Raw genomic sequence first — 17,175 nt, 5'->3', positions numbered from 1 at the left:
CACAGCCAATTCCCTCTTAAATGCAGACAAAAGAGGAGAAGAAAAAGAAAAAGAAGAGAGAAAAAGAAGAAGAAAAAAGCTCCGCGCTGAGGGTTCTGGGCACTGTAGTTCGAGGGCCCCGGCTGCGCAGGCGCACTGGCTGGCCTGGAGGCCGGCCCCGCCAAGCCGGCGCCATTGCTGGAAGCGTTCCCGCCCTGCTCTGCGAGTGCCCTCAGTTGTCCTCAGTTCGGCAGCCAGGTACTCGTTGCCCCCGGCGCCAGGCCCCGGTTCCCTGCCACCCCTCCCTCGGCGCTTGGCTCCTGGTGGCGTCCGGGGCGTGGCCGGTCCCTCCAGAGCCCCTGTCCCTGAGCCGACACGCCCACCCGAGAGGCGACTGGGGCTGGGCCTCCTGCCTGGCCGTCGGCTCGGTGTCCCCCTGGCCTGGCTCGGGCGCCGTCGGTGCTCTCGGCGGCGGGCGCGGCGCTGGGGGCGGGGAGTGCCGGGAGCGGAGCCCCGGCTGGTAGGGTTCCACTGGGGCTGGCCGCCTGTTCCCAGTCCCGCGCCTTTTATGGAGGGAGGAGAGGGACCCGCGATGCGCTCCTAGGAAAAGGGGCGAGGCTGGAGGAAGGAGTCTCCCTCCCGGCTTCTGAACCGGCGGGGATGGAACGGTTTCACACCTGGTGAACTGACAGGTGGATGAACTCCTGTCTTTCGGTACCCGAGGCAGTTTCCCCCTGCCTCATTTTATGGTATTTCAGATAATCACTTTTAAATCACTTGTCTGTCCCTGACGTGATAATGGCATCATTGCTTGGTTTGGGAAATGCTGGACTGGTCCATGGCGCTGAAGTTCTCAAGAACATGGTCCCCTGAGTTATTTTAAAATAACAAAGCTGGCTGGCTTAAGATCCACAGCAAGAGAAATGTCTCAAGCCCTTGATACTTCCGCAGTGCTTGGAAAGACAGGGCTTGGGTGAAGTCACAATATCCCGAAAAAAAATATCTAGAAAATTATGACTTTGGAGAAGTACTGGCCTAGATATCTTATGTGTAATGTCGGAGGCGAAAGGAGAAACTGCGCAAGTGATTTGCCTTGTGTTGAAGTGGTTTGTCTGTGGACATATTTCCACAGTAGCCAAACCAAAGTTAGAAGCGGGGGGTGTGGACAGCCACTGTGGAATTTTATCCCTACACCAGACTCCTGTGTATATATAGGTCCTTCTTATTGTCTACGTGGAAAGTGTAGAAAAGTAGAAGGAAGTGTAAACATCATAGGCCCAGCGCTCAGAGGTTACAGTGGAGTTTTGGCTCATTCACTTGCTGTCTTTGTCTCTATGCATTATTTTTACATAATTGAGATCAGGCTGAATATATTGAATTTTAAATAGCGTTGGTTATTCTGATTATAAAATTTTAAAAGATGTTTATGGCACAGTTTGGTATTATACTTGGCTAGCATTATCTATATAGGCATATTGCCAGGGAGGAGTTTATTAATCTTTACAAATTTAAAAAGAAATAATGACTCAGTCCATTGTTAATAAGTTTTTAAAGATGCAGAAAACCATTACTGTAGTTCTTTGGAATTGAAAATGTCTTCCGTCACTCTTTGTAAGTCCACTTGTGTGTTTGGAAAAAATGGTTTTATTTATTATTTCTCTTAGCCCTTTTTTTTTTCCTTCCAACCTTGTAAAACTGGATTTCTTGACTTGAGGGTGAGTGTATGGGTTGGGGAAAGTGAAAGTCAATCTTCAAACTCCCTGAAATAATATGCAACATCACACGCATGGGCATTATTCTGTGGACAAGGTCAAATTCTGAAATAGATCTGTAACTCCTACTGGCATTGACATGCAGTCATTGTTACTATTTGTTAGAACCCTTTCTTTCTTTTCTTTTCTTTTTTTGAAGAGGGAGAGAGAATTGTAAGCAGGCTTCACGCCCAGTGCAGAGCCTGAGGTGGGACTTGATCTCATAACGCTGAGATCATGACCTGAGTCGAAATTAGACGCTTAACTGACTAAGCCACCCAAGCTTCCCAGAACAGTTTCGATTATTGTTTTAAATTGTGTTTGAACTGGCCACAAGTGTTGTTTCTAAACTGTGAAATGAAGAGTGAGTCAAAAAGTAACAGGCTTGAAGCAGAAACTCAGCTAAGGGAGCTAATAATAGGGCCAGCTTTGCCTGGGCTCTAGAATCGTCTTGTAAAACATATTTTAATTAGATTTTCCCGTGTGAAAAGAAGAGTCTTTAATTTGGGGTTCAGGAGTTAACTTTAGAACTATATTCCCAAAGTATGAACTTGAGGTACTTCTTGACAATGTAGATCCCAAAGTATGAACTTGAGGTACTTCTTGACAATGTAGATTTTTGTGTTTCACACTTAGAGATCCTAATTTAGATCTCGGAAGGAGCCAAAGAATTTCCTTTTCATAAAAAGCACGTCTACGGGTGCCTGTGTGGCTCAGTCGGTTAAGAGTCTGACCCTTGATTTCAGCTCAGGTCATGATCTCAGGGTCATGAGATGGAGCCCCGCCTTGTGCTCTGCACTTGGTGTAGAGCCTGCTTAAGGTTCTCTCCCTCTCCGCCTGCCCCTCCCCTCCATCCCCACCTTTCCCGCCACTCACGTGCCCTCTCTCCCTCTCTAAAAATAGAATAATAAAATAAAATAATTAAAAAGCATGCCTAATGAGCTTTATGCGTCCTCAGATTTAAGATGTGGGAATTTTTTGGTGTTTTTTTTTTTTTTTTAAGATTTTATTTACTCGTCGGAGAGAGCACAAGCAGGGGGAGGGGCAGGCAGAGGGAGAAGCAAGCTCCCTGCTGAACACGGAGCCCAATGCAGGACCTGATCCCAGGAGCCTAAGATTATGACCTGAGCCAAAGGCAGATACTTAACTGACTGAGCCATAGGCATCCCAGATGTGGGAGTTTTCTAATTACATTTAGGAGTTTTCTGGGAGAGTCATTTTCTTTAGATTTGCAAAGGAATCCATGACCTAAAACAAGGTAGAGAAACATTGGTGTATGGGAAAAGCACTTTTACTAGTAACTTTTGAGACTTCAGTATAAGAATCCTTTCAGATTATTCATTCTTTATTCCAGTCTTACCTTCACACTACACTGTGTTTTTCCTCCCTCAACTTCTTATTTCTCTTTCACCAAAAGCTTTTCATCAGGCATAGTGAAGCCCCAGGGTCATGGAACAAACTACATTTGGGGGTCTTCTGATCAGAAGTGGGGCCACCAAATGTGGGGTGACCCAATCAGGTAGAGGCCGGTGGCAAGGGTGGTGAAAGAAGTCACCCAAGGCAGAACAAAGGAGATAGAAGTTTATTGACTACACGGCAAAGGAGTGGCGGGCGGGACAAGCAAGGGAGAGACTGTCCACAGGGAGGCAGTGGGGTGGGGGCTGGAGTTAAGGGGGAAGGTGAGGAGGCATGGGAACATTCGGAATTTTCCTTTTTTGGTGCCTGTGTCCAGATATAAGTAACCCCTTGGTCAGCCAGGGCTTATGGATATTTTGAGGTAGGTCCCCTAATGGGCCTGTTTGTATTCAGCTTCGTGTTCACTGTGGGCCCTTCTACCTCACTCAGGTTTCCATTGTTCAAGTTGGTTGCCTAAAAGCAACCTCTACAGTCCTAAGATAATCACATATTCTTTTTCTTTTTTTTTAAGATTTTATTTATTTGAGAGAGAGCATGAGTTGGGGGGGGGGGAGAGCAGAGGAAGAAGGAGAGAGGAAGAGAATCTGAAGTAGACTGCGCCCTGAGTGTAGAGCCCTACTCGGGGTCTTGATCTCATAACCCTGAGATCGCAACCTGGGCCAAAACCAAGAGTCGGATGCTTAACCTACTGAGCCACCCAGGTGCCCCGACAATCACGTTTTCTTGATTTAACTAAACCCTACTCTCCCCTGCTTACCTGAGAACTTATGTTTTTCTTTCATGACCATTCATTCTACTAATTAGGAAGTTAATTTTTCAGCTTTAGCGGAGTCTAAGTGGTTTAAACAAGAAAGCCTATTTCTTTCTCATATAAAAGTCTGAGTTGTTAGGTGGCAGGCTGTGATAAGGGTAGGTTCCAGTCATCTTTTTGCTTCTCCACCTCTTGGGGTGTTGTCTTTCCTCTGGTAGAAGGGGCTCACTCATCCCGTTACATTCCAGGCCTTTGGAAGGGGAAATGAAGAACTGGAGGTCAGGCAGCTCCCTTTTAAAGATGTGACATCAGCTCTCTTATTCAGATCCCATTTGCTATAATTTAGTCACATGGGCACACCTGCTTATGTGGTGGCTGGGAAATGTCTCTAGCTTCATGGCCTTATGTCCGCTGAGATTTCAAGCCTTTGTCAATACAGAAGGGGAGACTGGATGTTGGGAGGCAATTGACAGTCTCTGCTACATTGGCCTACTTGTTTCCTGCTGCTTGAGCCAGTCTTAGAAAATTTTTAAACAAAAATTGTTCTTGGGAAATTTTATTTTTATTGGCATACAGTTTTAAGATGATTTATATGTTATAGCCCCTTTCTTATTTCTATTTTTAGTTTATTGGTATTTTTCCTTCTTTGGCCAGTGGCATATATATTTCATTATTTAGAGAATCAGCTCCTGCCTTTGTCAACTGTTTTGTTTTCTTATTAGTTTCTTTATTATTTCTTCTTTATGGTTTCCTTGTTAATTATTTTTCTTACTTAGTTGAATGTTTAATATTTATATTCTTTTTAAAAATGTTAGTAGCATGTATATAGGGATATAAATTTTATCTTTTTTTTAAGATTTTTTAATTTTATTTGAGAGAGAGACCAAGCAGGGGGAGAGGCAGAGGGAGAGGGAGACGGAGAAGCAGGCTCCCTCCCAACGTGGGGCTCTGTCCCAGGACCCTGGGATCATGACCTGAGCCAAAAGCGGACACATAACCACCTGAGCCATCCAGGCACCCCTAAATTTTATCGTTTTAAAAGTTTTGGCAACCCATGAGTTTTTAATTTATAATTCTCTCATTTTCTAATTCACTGGAAATTGAACTTCTCTGTTTGACTTAATAGGTATCCAGGAGGGTCTATTTTAATTCCCTGGTGATTGGGTTTTTCCCCCTCACTCCAGACTTACATGTGTAGTTCTACCACACCATAGTTAGAGAATGTCATGTATTCAGTTTCTTCTTTCTTTCTTTTAATATTTTATGTATTTTATTTGAGAGAGAGAGCACATGAGCGTGGGGGGAGGGACAGAAGGAGAGGAAGAGAAGGAACCTCAAGCAGACTCCCCACTGAGCACAGAGCCCCACGTGAGCCTCAATCCCATGATCCTGAGAGCATGACCTGAGCGAAAATCAAGAGTTGGACACGCTCAACCAACTGAGCCACCCAGGACCCCCCTGCCCCATCCCCTTGCCCCCTTGCCCCCCTGCCACATGATTTATTTTAGAGTGTGTGTTTATAGTGAGAACTTTCTTTCTTTTTTTTTATCCACAAAGATACTTATTACTTCATTCTTTAATTGAAATATGATTGACATATAACATATTAGTTTCGGGCATACAACATAATGATTCAGTATATGTATATATTGCAAAGTGATCATCACAAATCTAGTTATCCATTACTGTGCATAGCTACAAATTTTTTTCTTGTGAAGAGAACTTTTAGGATTTACACTTATCAACTTAAAATATATAATACAGTATTATTAACTATAGTCACCATTCTGTACATTACATCTCCTGGACTTACTTATTTTATATTTGGAAGTTTATAGCTTTTGACCACCTTTGCCCATCTCGCCCACTGCTCACCCCTGCCTCTGGCAACCATCTCTTGCAGTCTGTTCTCTGTATCTTATGAGTTCAGGTTTGGAGAGGTTTTTGTTTTGTTTCTTTTTTAGATTCCACATAACAGTGAGATGATATTTGTCTACATCTGTCTGAGTTGTTTCACCTAGCATGGTCCATCCATGTTTTCACAAACGGCAAGATTTCCTTCTTTTTTATGGCTGAATAATATTACTGTGTGTGCATCACATTATCCTTTCATCTGTCAACAAACACGTCCAATTCTTGGCTATTTTAATTAATGCTACAGTGAACGTATGGGTGTGGATATCTTTTTCAGTTAGTGTTTTTATTTCCATCAGATAAATGCCCAGAAGTGGAATTGCTGGAAAATGTAGTACTATTTTTAATTTTTTGAGGAAACTTTGGGGAAATTTTAGTATGATTTGTTTAGTTTTGTGAAAAATGTTTGTTGGTCCTTTATAGGGATTGTATTAAATCTGTAAATTGCTTTGGGTAGTATGGACATTTTAACAATATTTGTTCTTCTAATCCATGAGCACAGAATATCTTTCCATTTAATGTCTTCTGGTTTCATTGTACAGATCTTTCACCTCCTGGGTTAAATTTATCCCTAGGTATTTTATTCTTTTTGATGCAATTGTAAATGGAGTTATTTTCTTAATTGCTCTTTCTTATAGTTCATTGTTAGTGTATAGAAACACAACTGATTTTTATAAGTTGATTTTGTATCCTGCAACTCTACTGAATTTGTTTATCCTAACAGTTTTCTGATAGAGTCTTTAGGGGTTTCTATGTATAATATTATGTCCTCTGCAAATAGTAACAGTTCTTTTCCAATTTGGATGCCTTTTATTTCTTTTTCTTGCCTAATTGCTCTGGCTAGGACTTCCAGTATTATGCTGAATATAAATGATGAGAATGGGCATCCTTGTCTTGTTCTGTTCCTGATCTTAGAAAAAAAGTTTTATTTCACCATTGAGTATGTTAGCTGTGGTCTTGTCATATATGGCCTTTGTTGAGAGTTGTTATCATAAATGGATGCTGAATTTTGCCAAATGCTTTTTCCTCATCCATTGAGACAATCATATGATTTTTCTCATTTTGTTAACGTGGTGTATCACATTGAGTTGCAGATGTTGAACCGTTCTTGCATCCCTGGAATAAATCCCACTCGATCATTGTGTATGATCTTTTCGATGTATTGTTGAGCTCAGTTTGCTACTATTTTGTTGAGGAACTTTGCATCTCTTTTCAAGAGGGTTACTGACTTCTAATTTTCTTTTCTTGTGGTGTCCTTGCCTGGTTTTGGTATCATGATAATGCTGGCCTCATAAAATGAGTTTGGAAGTGTTCCTTCTTCTATGTTTTTTGGAAGAGTTTAGGAAGGATTGGTATTAACTCTTCTTAAATGTTTGATAGAATTCACCAATGAAGCTACCTAGTCCTGGATTTTGTTTTTTGAGAGACTTTTTATTATTGATTCAATCTCCTTAATAATAATCAGTCTGTCAGATTTTCTCTTTCTTCGTGATTCAGTCTTGGTAGGTTGTATGTTTCAGGAATTTGCTCATTTCTTCTAGGTTGTCCATTCGTTGGCATGATCTTTTTTAGATCCGTATTGCCTTAAACTTTAATGTGTGCATATGAATCAGCGAGAGATCTTATCAAAAAGCTGATTCTGATTCAATAAGTTCTAGAGTTGGACCTCAGATTTTGCATTTTTCACAAGCTCTCCGATAGTGTTTATGCTGCTGTTCTTCGGACTGCACTTTTGAATACAAAGCTCTTGGATGTGAATTCTTGATGGAGGCAAATTGTCTATGGAAGGCAGGGACAGATTCAGCATAATCCTGCATAGATTCTTTTGGGCCCCAAAAGCCCTACTGCGTGGCGAGAGCACCAAACTTCCTAGGAAACTGTCATTAAAAAGAATTTCACAAAATCTGGGAAGCTTAATTCTTACTGTGCCGCTGCCCTCTTACATGTCTTGCAGGATCATTCTGCAACTATGCACTTATTAAGAGAATGTTTACAAACATCAGTCTCTTGTTTTGCAGCCAAACTCAGCATTAGCAGGGCCATGTTCTTTCTTTTTTTTTCTGCTTCCTTTTTATTTGGGTTTGCCTCATACAGAATGAGTAGATAAAGATCTGTTTGAATATGAGATCGAGAGAGGCATGTCAGGGCTTCTTTTAAGTTTGGAAGTTGTGGTGTTCTCTTTACATGAAGCTGAAATCTCTGAAAATTTTAGCAAATTATCGTCACATGAAAGACAGGAAGAAGAGATTCTTAGAATGTTTCATTTTTAGAAATAGGTGATTGTGGCAAAGAATGATTGAATTATTTTCTTTCACAAGTTGATTTAATAGAAAAGTTGTGGGCATTGGAATTAGACTGATTTGGGGTCATACATGGCCTTGGGTAAATAGTGTAATTTCTCTAAGCTTCATTTTCCTGATCAGTGCAAATGGGAATATAATTCCCATTGGATTGATGTGAAGTTCAAATTAAAAGCACCATGTCTGGCCTGCTAGCCGTGACTACATTTAATGGTATTAAAATGTCAAGATCTCCAGGAGCAAGGATCTTTTTTTCTCACTGATCTTGGGGGTTAATCTTGTGTTCTTTAGGGAAGTCATGCTTACTTGTAGTGTCAGGATTCCAACTAGGTAAGTCTGAGATTTCCAAGGCAGGATGGGTTTTCATGGTTTATTTCTCTTTCTCAGATATGCCTTTGCAGGACTCCACTCTTGCCAGAGAGGGGAACCCAGAGGAAGAGATTATGGCTGCTGTAGTTTTTTCAGTTGGACCTCTGGTAAGTTGGGGTTTCCTCTGGTCCTGACCTGCCTCTTGGTTTGAGAGCATGTCACTTTTTCCTGAAGCCTGTGACTTCCCTACCTTACCCACACCCCTTCTGGTAACTGAATCAAACTGTTTCACCCATGAAATTTGGGTTCATCGTCGTAAAGCTTGTAATCTATAAAAAGATTCATCGTACATATTGAGCCAAATATCAAGACACATGATCTTTCAAAAAATACTTTTGCTATTTTTGATAGATAGACAGTCTAGGAAATTTACTTTTGATGTTAAATTTGTATTGTTCCCAGGAAATTTCAGTTATGGGGTAGAAGAGTAGAATATTTTAAATTGGAAATTTTGTTTAGGAAATTTTGGGGAAAATACACACACACACACACACACACACACACACCCTCTTAATTAATTAAGAGGGACCATTCCCCTTGTGCCCACTCTCAGTGGTCTCTTCTTTTCTACCCATTAAGAAGTGACCCAGCTTAATAGATGACATGGAGAGAAAGAAGATGTTTAAGACACAGTGGTTGGCTGTAGGGAGCTGACAGTCTCATTGAGGGAGGTAAGGCATACAAAAGAAATAGTTACATAATTTATTTAGGTGAATGATAGTTCCTCAGCCATATGATAAAGAAAGAAATGAAACATGAGTATGGGCAAAATTAGTCCATGAGAAAGCTCATGAGGACAGTTAGACTTAAGGTGGTACCCAGTTACAAGTGGGATTTAATTTGTCATCAAGAGTTTGTGAGCGTGCTTCATGTGCGAAGGGAGTTCAAGGGCAAGGCTCTGTGGCAGAGAACAGTGGGGTGAGCTAGTGATTCCAGTTGGAAAGTTATGGAAAACAGGACTGGGAATTAGCTATTTAAGCTGAATTTTTTAATGTTTCCTTGAAGACGTTTAAGTATACATATGTATGTGTGTGAGAGTGTGTTCGAGATAGTTAATGTGATAAAAGCTGCATTTTAGCAGTGACTTTCTGAAGTAGGAGATCCCAAAGAAAGATAATACCAACAAATATGATTTCCTCTAGTAATAATCTGCGGTAACCTGCAGTAGTGATCTTTTATTCTTTGTAGTTGGGATGTACAATGAAAATAGTCCTTAAAACATACCCTTGAAAGATAAATAAGGGGTGCCTGGGTGGTTCAGTTGGTTGAGCGTCTGACTCTTCTTATTTTATTTTATTTTATTTTATTTTATTTTATTTTATTTTATTTATTTATTTGACAGAGAGAGGGAGAGGGCACAAGCAGGGGGAGCAGCAGGCAGAGGGAAAGAGAGAAGCAGACTCCTAGCTGAGCAGGGAGCCCAATGTGGGGCACAATCCCATGACCCTGGGATCATGGCCTGAGCTGAAGGCAGATGCTTCATCGACTGAGCCACCCGGCGCCCCAAGTGTCTGACTCTTGATCTCAGCTCAGATCTTGGGTTCAGGTCCTGAATGAGGCTCCACATGAGCCTACTTTAAAAAAAAAGAGAGAGAAAAGATAAATAAAAACCAAAATGTTGTGCTTGATCAGTAGATCCAAAGTACTTGTCTAGCATTGACATGGTCAAATCTATCCCTGATTACCAGAGGCTGAAGTTCACATTTTCTGGAAGCTGAATATTTGTATTTTGTATTTATTTTTTTTTAAAGATTTTATGTATTTATTCGACAGAGATAGAGACAGCCAGCGAGAGAGGGAACACAAGCAGGGGGAGTGGGAGAGGAAGAAGCAGCCTCATAGCGGAAGAGCCTGATGTGGGGCTCGATCCCATAACGCCGGATTCACGCCCTGAGCCGAAGGCAGACACTTAACCACTGTGCCACCCAGGCGCCCCAAGAATATTTGTATTTTTTAGATAAGAACTTGGGAGGGGAGAACTAAGATAATATTTTTTCTCAGTGGACTTCAGATAGTTGTATTACCCATAGTTTTTAAAATGGCACACACAAAACCTAAAATTGTTACATACTAATAGAAAGATAGAATAAAAGATCACTTCATCTATAAAATCAGGCCCTCATGGGGATATAGTTTATAAGGTTTGGAGGGTCCCCCTGACCCCCACAACACTGTAATGATTTTCAACTGTGGAAAATACATAGTGTCAGTAGGTTTTGAGTACTTTCCTTGAGTGAGATAGATACTTTCTGGAAAAATACATTTCAGCCCTACATGAACAGGGAAAATTATGTAGCATCTGAAGGCCTCTTATTATGAATTTATTTTTGTTGTGATAGGTTCTTTGTAGGAAGCCTCCTTTAGAAACCATGCAGGTATGTCTTTCTCAGCCTCATGCTTGTCCTTGTCTTAAACAAGGTCAGAGAAGATTATAATTGGATGTTACTATGGGACCTTGATCTCAGCCCTAAATAAAACAGTAAAAGAGGTTATCCCGTAGGTGCCACATCCACAGTGGACTGGTGTTGCTTGTTGAGGCTCTGCTGTAGGTCCTGGGCAGCCTGTCACTGAAAGATCTTATCCTGTCTCCCCTCAGAATCCTGAAGATTCCCAGCCAGATGAAGATCTTCACTTTCAGGCAGAAGAGCCAGAGCTGGTAAAGGTAATACTTAACATGTATGTAAGGGAAAGAGAAGGGCCTCTTTCACCGCCCCTGGTTCTCAATGCTCCTAGTTCATGGCAGGTTTACAGCGAACACCGTCTTGCTTGATAAGGGCAGTAATCCCCGGACTGGCACCATCAGTTTGGCAGATTCCCTTTCTCTCAGTGGTGGCAGCCCTAATGTGGCAGATAGCACATTGTTACTGCTAATTGGTAAAATATCCTCTGTCACATCCTCTGATTCTTGCTTAGCATTGTAAGACTCAGCATCATTAAAAATACCAAGAATGGGGCACCTGGGTGGTTCAGTCATTTAAGCATCTGCCTTTGGCTCAGGGCATGATCTCAGGGTCCTGGGTTCGAGTCCCACATCAGGCTCCCTGCTTAGCAGGGTATCTGCTCCTCCCCCTCTCTCTCCCCCTCTCCCCTGCTCATGCTGTCTCACATGCCCTCTCTCTCTCAAGTAAATAAATAAAATCTTTTAAAAAAATGCCAAGAATGCATCAACGTGAGTGGAAACATTCTTAAGATGTGTTTAAATTAGTTTAGTTTTTTTGTGTTTCATTATTGCCTTGTTAAGCTTGCTTTCTTATTTGTGAGTACAGAATCCACCAGATTTTTCAAAAAAAATCAACATCAGAAATTTATGATTATGTTAAGAAAAATGATCTAAAACTAAGAAATAAGGCAAAAGATAAATGCATACCCTTTCAGTGTCATATTAGACATGTCCTATTCTGGCATTCTTTTTTTCTGCTATCAGTAGAAAGCTGTTTTTGTGTCTCCTTTGAACCAGCTTTGTCAAGCAGCTGATCTCTCATTAACGACTTAAGTCAATCTTTGGCATGTGTTGACAACACTTTTAGGATTAAGATTTTTTTTTTTTTTTAAGATTTTTTGTTGAGGTATAGTTGACGTATGATGTTCTGTTAGTTTCAGGTGTATAGCATAGTGATTGGGCAGCTATACATTACACAGTGCTCACCACGGTAAGCGTAGTTACCATCTGTTACCATAAAAGTTATTACAGTATTATTGGCTATACTCTCTGTGCTATACTTTTCATCTCTGTGACTTATTTATTTTATAACTGGAAATTGTACCTCCTAATCCCCTTCACCTATTTCACTCATCCCCCTCCCCTCCTAGCAACCACCAGTTTGTTCTCTGTATTTAGGGTTTTTTTCTGTTTTTTGTTTGTTTTAGATTTCACATGTAAGTGAAATCATATAATATTCGTCTTTGATTTATTTCACTTAGCATAATACCCTCTAGGTCCATCAGTATTACGATGAATGACAAGATTATTTTCTTTTTTAAGGCTGTATATACTATTATATATACTAATATATAATATGTATATCATGTAATATGTATTACATATATGTTATATATATATATATATCTCTCACATCTTTATCCATTCAACTGTTGGTAGACACTTGGATTGCTTCTATATCTTAGCTATTGTAAATAATGCTGCAGTAATCATGGGGGTGCATATATCTTTTTGAATTAGTGTTTTCATTTTCTTTGGGTAAATAGCAGTGGAATTACTGGATCATATGATAATTCTGTTTTTAATGTTTTGAGAAACCTCCATACTGTTTTCCATAGCAGCTGCACCTGCTTGCATTTCCACCAACACTGCCCAAGTAGTCCCTGTTTCTCCACACCCTTTCCAATTCTTATTATTTTTTGTGTTTTTGATTTTAGCCATTCTGATGACTGTATTTTCTCATTGTGGTTTTGATTTGCATTTCTCTGATAATTAATGATGTTAAGCATCCTTTCATGTATCTGTTGGCTATCCATATGTATGTCCTCTTTGGAAAAACGTCTGTTCAGGTCCCCTGCCCATTTTTAATTGGATTATTTGGGGTTTTTGTTGAATCGTATGTGTTCTTTTTATATTTTGGATATTAATCCCTTATCAGATATATCGTTTGCAGATACCTTCTCCCATTTTTGTGTTGTGGTTTCTTTCACTGTGCAAAAGCTTTTAAGTTTGATATAGTCCCAGTTGTTTACTTTTGCTTTTGTTTCCCTTGCCTGAGGAGACAGATCCAGAAAACTGTTGCTAAGGCCAGTGTCCAAGAGTTTACTGCTTTTGTTTTCTTTTAGGTGTTTTATGGTTTCAGGTCTTACATTTAGGTCTTTAATTCATTGTTACTTTATTTTTTGGGGGGGGTATAAGAAAGTGGTCCAGTTTCATTCTTTTGCATGTAGCTGTCAAGCTTTCCCAACACCATTTGTTGAAGAGACTATCTTTTCCCCATTTATAGTCTTGCCTCCTCTCTTGTAGATAATTATGGTTTAAAAAAAGATTATGTTGAAGTTCAGCTCTATTTTTTTTTTAGAATTCTGTTTTTAAGTTTTTTAAAATTACACTTTGGAAGTTGGTTTTATTCCAAGAATGTTCTATGTAAAACTGGGCTTTTCTTTTTGCTTCTATGAGAAATACATTCTGTGACTCTTACACATAATTTTTATATAGTCTTTTTGAAATTTAATTCTGGGCCAATCATTCTTAAAATTGTCCTTTAAATATGACAGTTTAGACTTAAAAATTTTAAGGTAAAATATTAATAGTTTCAGACTTTGAATCATCAACTATAGGAAAATATCATTATTTTTAACATGGTGAATAATTCATGTGGTTTATTTTTGTTCTGACAGGGAGTCCTTGGCAGAAGATTAATTCTGTCTGGCTCTTTCTTAAATTGTACATCCTGTTTATAAGTACTGAGCTTAGTTTTGTTTAATTTTTTTTTTTTTTAAGTAGGATGGAGCCCAGTGCAGGGCTTGAACTCAGGACCCTGAGATCAAGACCTGAGCTGGGATCAAGAGTCAGACACTTAACTGACTGAGCCACCCAGGTGCCCCTAGTTTTGTTTAATTTCAATTTGAGCAGAACCAATGTTTGTTTGTTTTGTTTTGTTTTTTTTAAGATTTTATTTATTTGACAGAGATAGACAGCCAGCTAGAGAGGGAACACAAGCAGGGGGAGTGGGAGAGGAAGAAGCAGGCTCCCAGCAGAGGAGCCCAATGTGGGACTCGATGCCGGAATGCAGGGATCACGCCCTGAGCCGAAGGCAGACGCCTAACGACTGCGCTACCCAGGCGCCCCGGGTGTAGAGACTACTTAAATATAAAATCTTGTAAAAAATCAGTTGTTCCTGAGTGTTGTGGTTAATTAAGCATCCTACTCTTGGTTTTGGCTCAGGTAGTGATCTCAGGGTTGTGTGATCGAGCCCCTTATCAAGCTCCATGCTCACCACGGAGTCTGCTTGAGTCTTCCTCCCTCTCCCTCTGCCCTGCCCAACTCTCTCTCTGTAAAATAAATAAATAAAAATCTTTAAAAAAATCGAAAATAAATTATACCTTTTATACATTATGAGCCCATTGACAGAATGTTATGATTATTGTTCTGTGCAGTTGTCTTTTAAAAATAGATTAAAAAGGGAGGGGCGCCTGGGTAGCGCAGCGGTTAAGCATCTGCCTTCGGCTCAGGGCGTGATCCCGGTGTTCGGGGATCGAGTCCCACATCGGGCTCCTCCGCTGGGAGCCTGCTTCTTTCTTCCTCTCCCACTCTCCTGCTGTGTTCCCTCTCTCACTTTCTGTCTCTTTCCTGTTGAATAAATAAATAAAATCTTTAAAAAAAAATAGATTAAAAAGGGGGCACCTGGGCGGCTCAGTTGGTTAAGTGCCCAACTCTTGATTTTGACCTAGGTCATGATCTCAGGGTTGTGAAATCATGTGCTCAGCGGGGAGTCTGCTTGAGATTCTCTCTTTCCCTCCCTCTGCCCTTCCCACCCCCACACCCATGCTGTCTCTCAAATAAATGAATCTTTCAAAAATAAAAAAGGAAAGAAAAAGTTACAAATAAAAATATGTTTATATTCTTATCTGTAAAGTTATGTTTACTGGTGTTTATTATTTCTTTATGTGGACTTGTGTTACTGTCTAGTGTACTTTCATTTTACTTGAAAGATACTGTTTAGAATTTCCTGTAGTCCAGATGTGCTAGCAATGAATTCTTGCGTTTTTTGTATATCATTTTTGAAGGATAATTTTGCTGGCTGTAGAATCCTTTGTTGACTTTTTTTTCTTCCAGCATTCTGAATACGTCATAAGATAGCCTCTACCTTCATTGATTTGTGATTAGAAATCAACTGACAGGGGCGCCTGGGTGGCACAGCGGTTAAGCGTCTGCCTTCGGCTCAGGGCGTGATCCCAGCGTTATGGGTTCGAGCCCCACATCAGGCTCCTCCGCTATGAGTCTGCTTCTTCCTCTCCCACTCCCCCTGCTTGTGTCCCTCTCTCGCTGGCTGTCTCTATCTCTGTCAAATAAATAAATAAAACATTAAAAAGAAAAAAAGAAATCAACTGACATCTTTACTGAGGACCCCTTGTATATAAGGAATCCCTTCTGTTTTGCTTCTTTCAAGATTTTCTCTGTCTTTCATCAGTTTGACTACGACATATATAGGCATGGGTCTTTGATTTTATCCTACTTGCTGTTCATTGAGCTTCTTGTATGTGGAGATTAATGTTCATCAAATCTGGGGAGTTTTTTGACCGTTATTTTTAAAAATTATTTATTTTATTTATTTGAGAGAGCATGAGTGGGGAACAGGAGCAGAGGGAGAGGGAGAAGCAGTCTCCCCACTGAGCAGGGAGCCCAATGCAGGGCTGTGTCCCAGGACGCTGGGATCACAATCTGAGCAGAAGGCAGATGCTCAACCAGCTGAACCATCCAGGTGGCCCAGGCATTATTTATTGAAATATTTTTTCTGCCTCTTTTCCCCCGCTCCTTCATGGACTCCCATCATGCATATATTGGTGTGCTCATTGTCCCATAGGTCTCTGAAGTTCCGTTCACTTTTTTCATTCTTTTTTGCTCTGTTCCTCAGTCTAGATAATGTCATTTTATCTATTTTCAAGTTTACCAATTTTTTAAAATTTATTTATTTATTTATTTTTTTGCCTGCTTACTTTAGTCTGTTCAGGCTTCTGTAGACAAATAGAACAGACTGGGTGGCTTGTAGAGAACAGAAATTTATTTTTCACAGTTCTGGAGACTGGATGTCTGAAATCAGGGTGCCAGCATGGTCAGATGAAGGCTTTGTTCTGGGTCACGGACTTCTCATTGTAATCTCACATGGCAGAAGGAGCCAGGGATCTCTCTGGAGCCACTTTTATAAGGCATTACTTCCATTCATGAGGGTTCCACCTTCATGACTTAGCATCTCCCAAAGGCCCCGCTTCCTAATGTCATCACATTGGGCATTATGACTTCAACATATAAAGGGGGGGGGGAGGAGACACAAACATTCACACTCTACCACTGCGCAATTTGCTGTTTCCTTTCATTGAACCTCTCTAGTGAATTTTTTATTTCAGTTATTGTATTTTTCAACTACAGAATTTCTGTTTAGTGAGATACCATTTTCATAATTTCCTTTAATTCTTTCGATCTGCTTTTCTTTAGGTCTTTGAATATACTTAGAATATTCATTTAATGTCCTCATTGAGTAAGTACAACTTCTTGGCTTCCTTAAGGACACTTTCCATTGACTTTTTTTTTTTTAAGATTTTATTTATTTGACAGAGATAGAGACAGCCAGCGAGAGAGGGAACACAAGCAGGGGGAGTGGGAGAGGAAGAAGCAGGCTCATAGCGGAGGAGCCTGATGTGGGGCTCGATCCCAGATCGCTGGGATGACGCCCTGAGCCGAAGGCAGACGCCCAACCGCTGTGCCACCCAGGCGCCCCCATTGACTTTTTTTTTAACCGTGGCCCATGCTTTCTTGGTTCTCTGTGTATCTTGTAACTTTTCTTCAAAACACATATTTTAAATAAACGGATGCAGCACCTCTGGAAATCAGATTCTGCATTCCCCAGGGTTTGTTGCTGCTGCTTATGCTGCTGCGCTGTTCTGTTCGTTTAGTGACTTTTCTGGACTAATTCAGTAACGTTTGTATTCTTTGTCCTGTGCAGTCTCTGAAATCTCTCTTGGTCAACATAGTAAT

At 40.5% G+C, this 17,175-nt stretch overlaps 1 protein-coding gene across 6 annotated transcripts in view; it reads left to right on the top strand.

The window, feature by feature from the left end:
* Nucleotides 1–157: 157 nt before the first annotated feature.
* The window catches only part of ZNF624 (zinc finger protein 624), a 39,015-nt gene continuing 21,997 nt past the window's right edge, over nucleotides 158–17,175 (top strand). The window contains exons 1-3 of one of the 6 annotated variants that reach the window (XM_026521055.4): nucleotides 158–237; nucleotides 8,499–8,587; nucleotides 11,077–11,142. In XM_026521055.4, the coding sequence (XP_026376840.2) occupies nucleotides 8,501–8,587; nucleotides 11,077–11,142 (153 nt within the window). In that variant the 5' untranslated portion in view covers nucleotides 158–237; nucleotides 8,499–8,500. Of the gene's footprint in view, nucleotides 238–8,498; nucleotides 8,588–11,070; nucleotides 11,157–17,175 lie in introns of those variants that run through there. The other 5 variants (XM_044391796.3, XM_044391795.3, XM_057311307.1 and 2 more) reach the window with 5 other exon arrangements.

The sequence above is a fragment of the Ursus arctos genome, unplaced genomic scaffold (assembly GCF_023065955.2).
Source record: "Ursus arctos isolate Adak ecotype North America unplaced genomic scaffold, UrsArc2.0 scaffold_14, whole genome shotgun sequence".
NCBI lineage: Eukaryota > Metazoa > Chordata > Mammalia > Carnivora > Ursidae > Ursus > Ursus arctos.
This window is presented reverse-complemented; position numbering and strand designations above follow the sequence as displayed.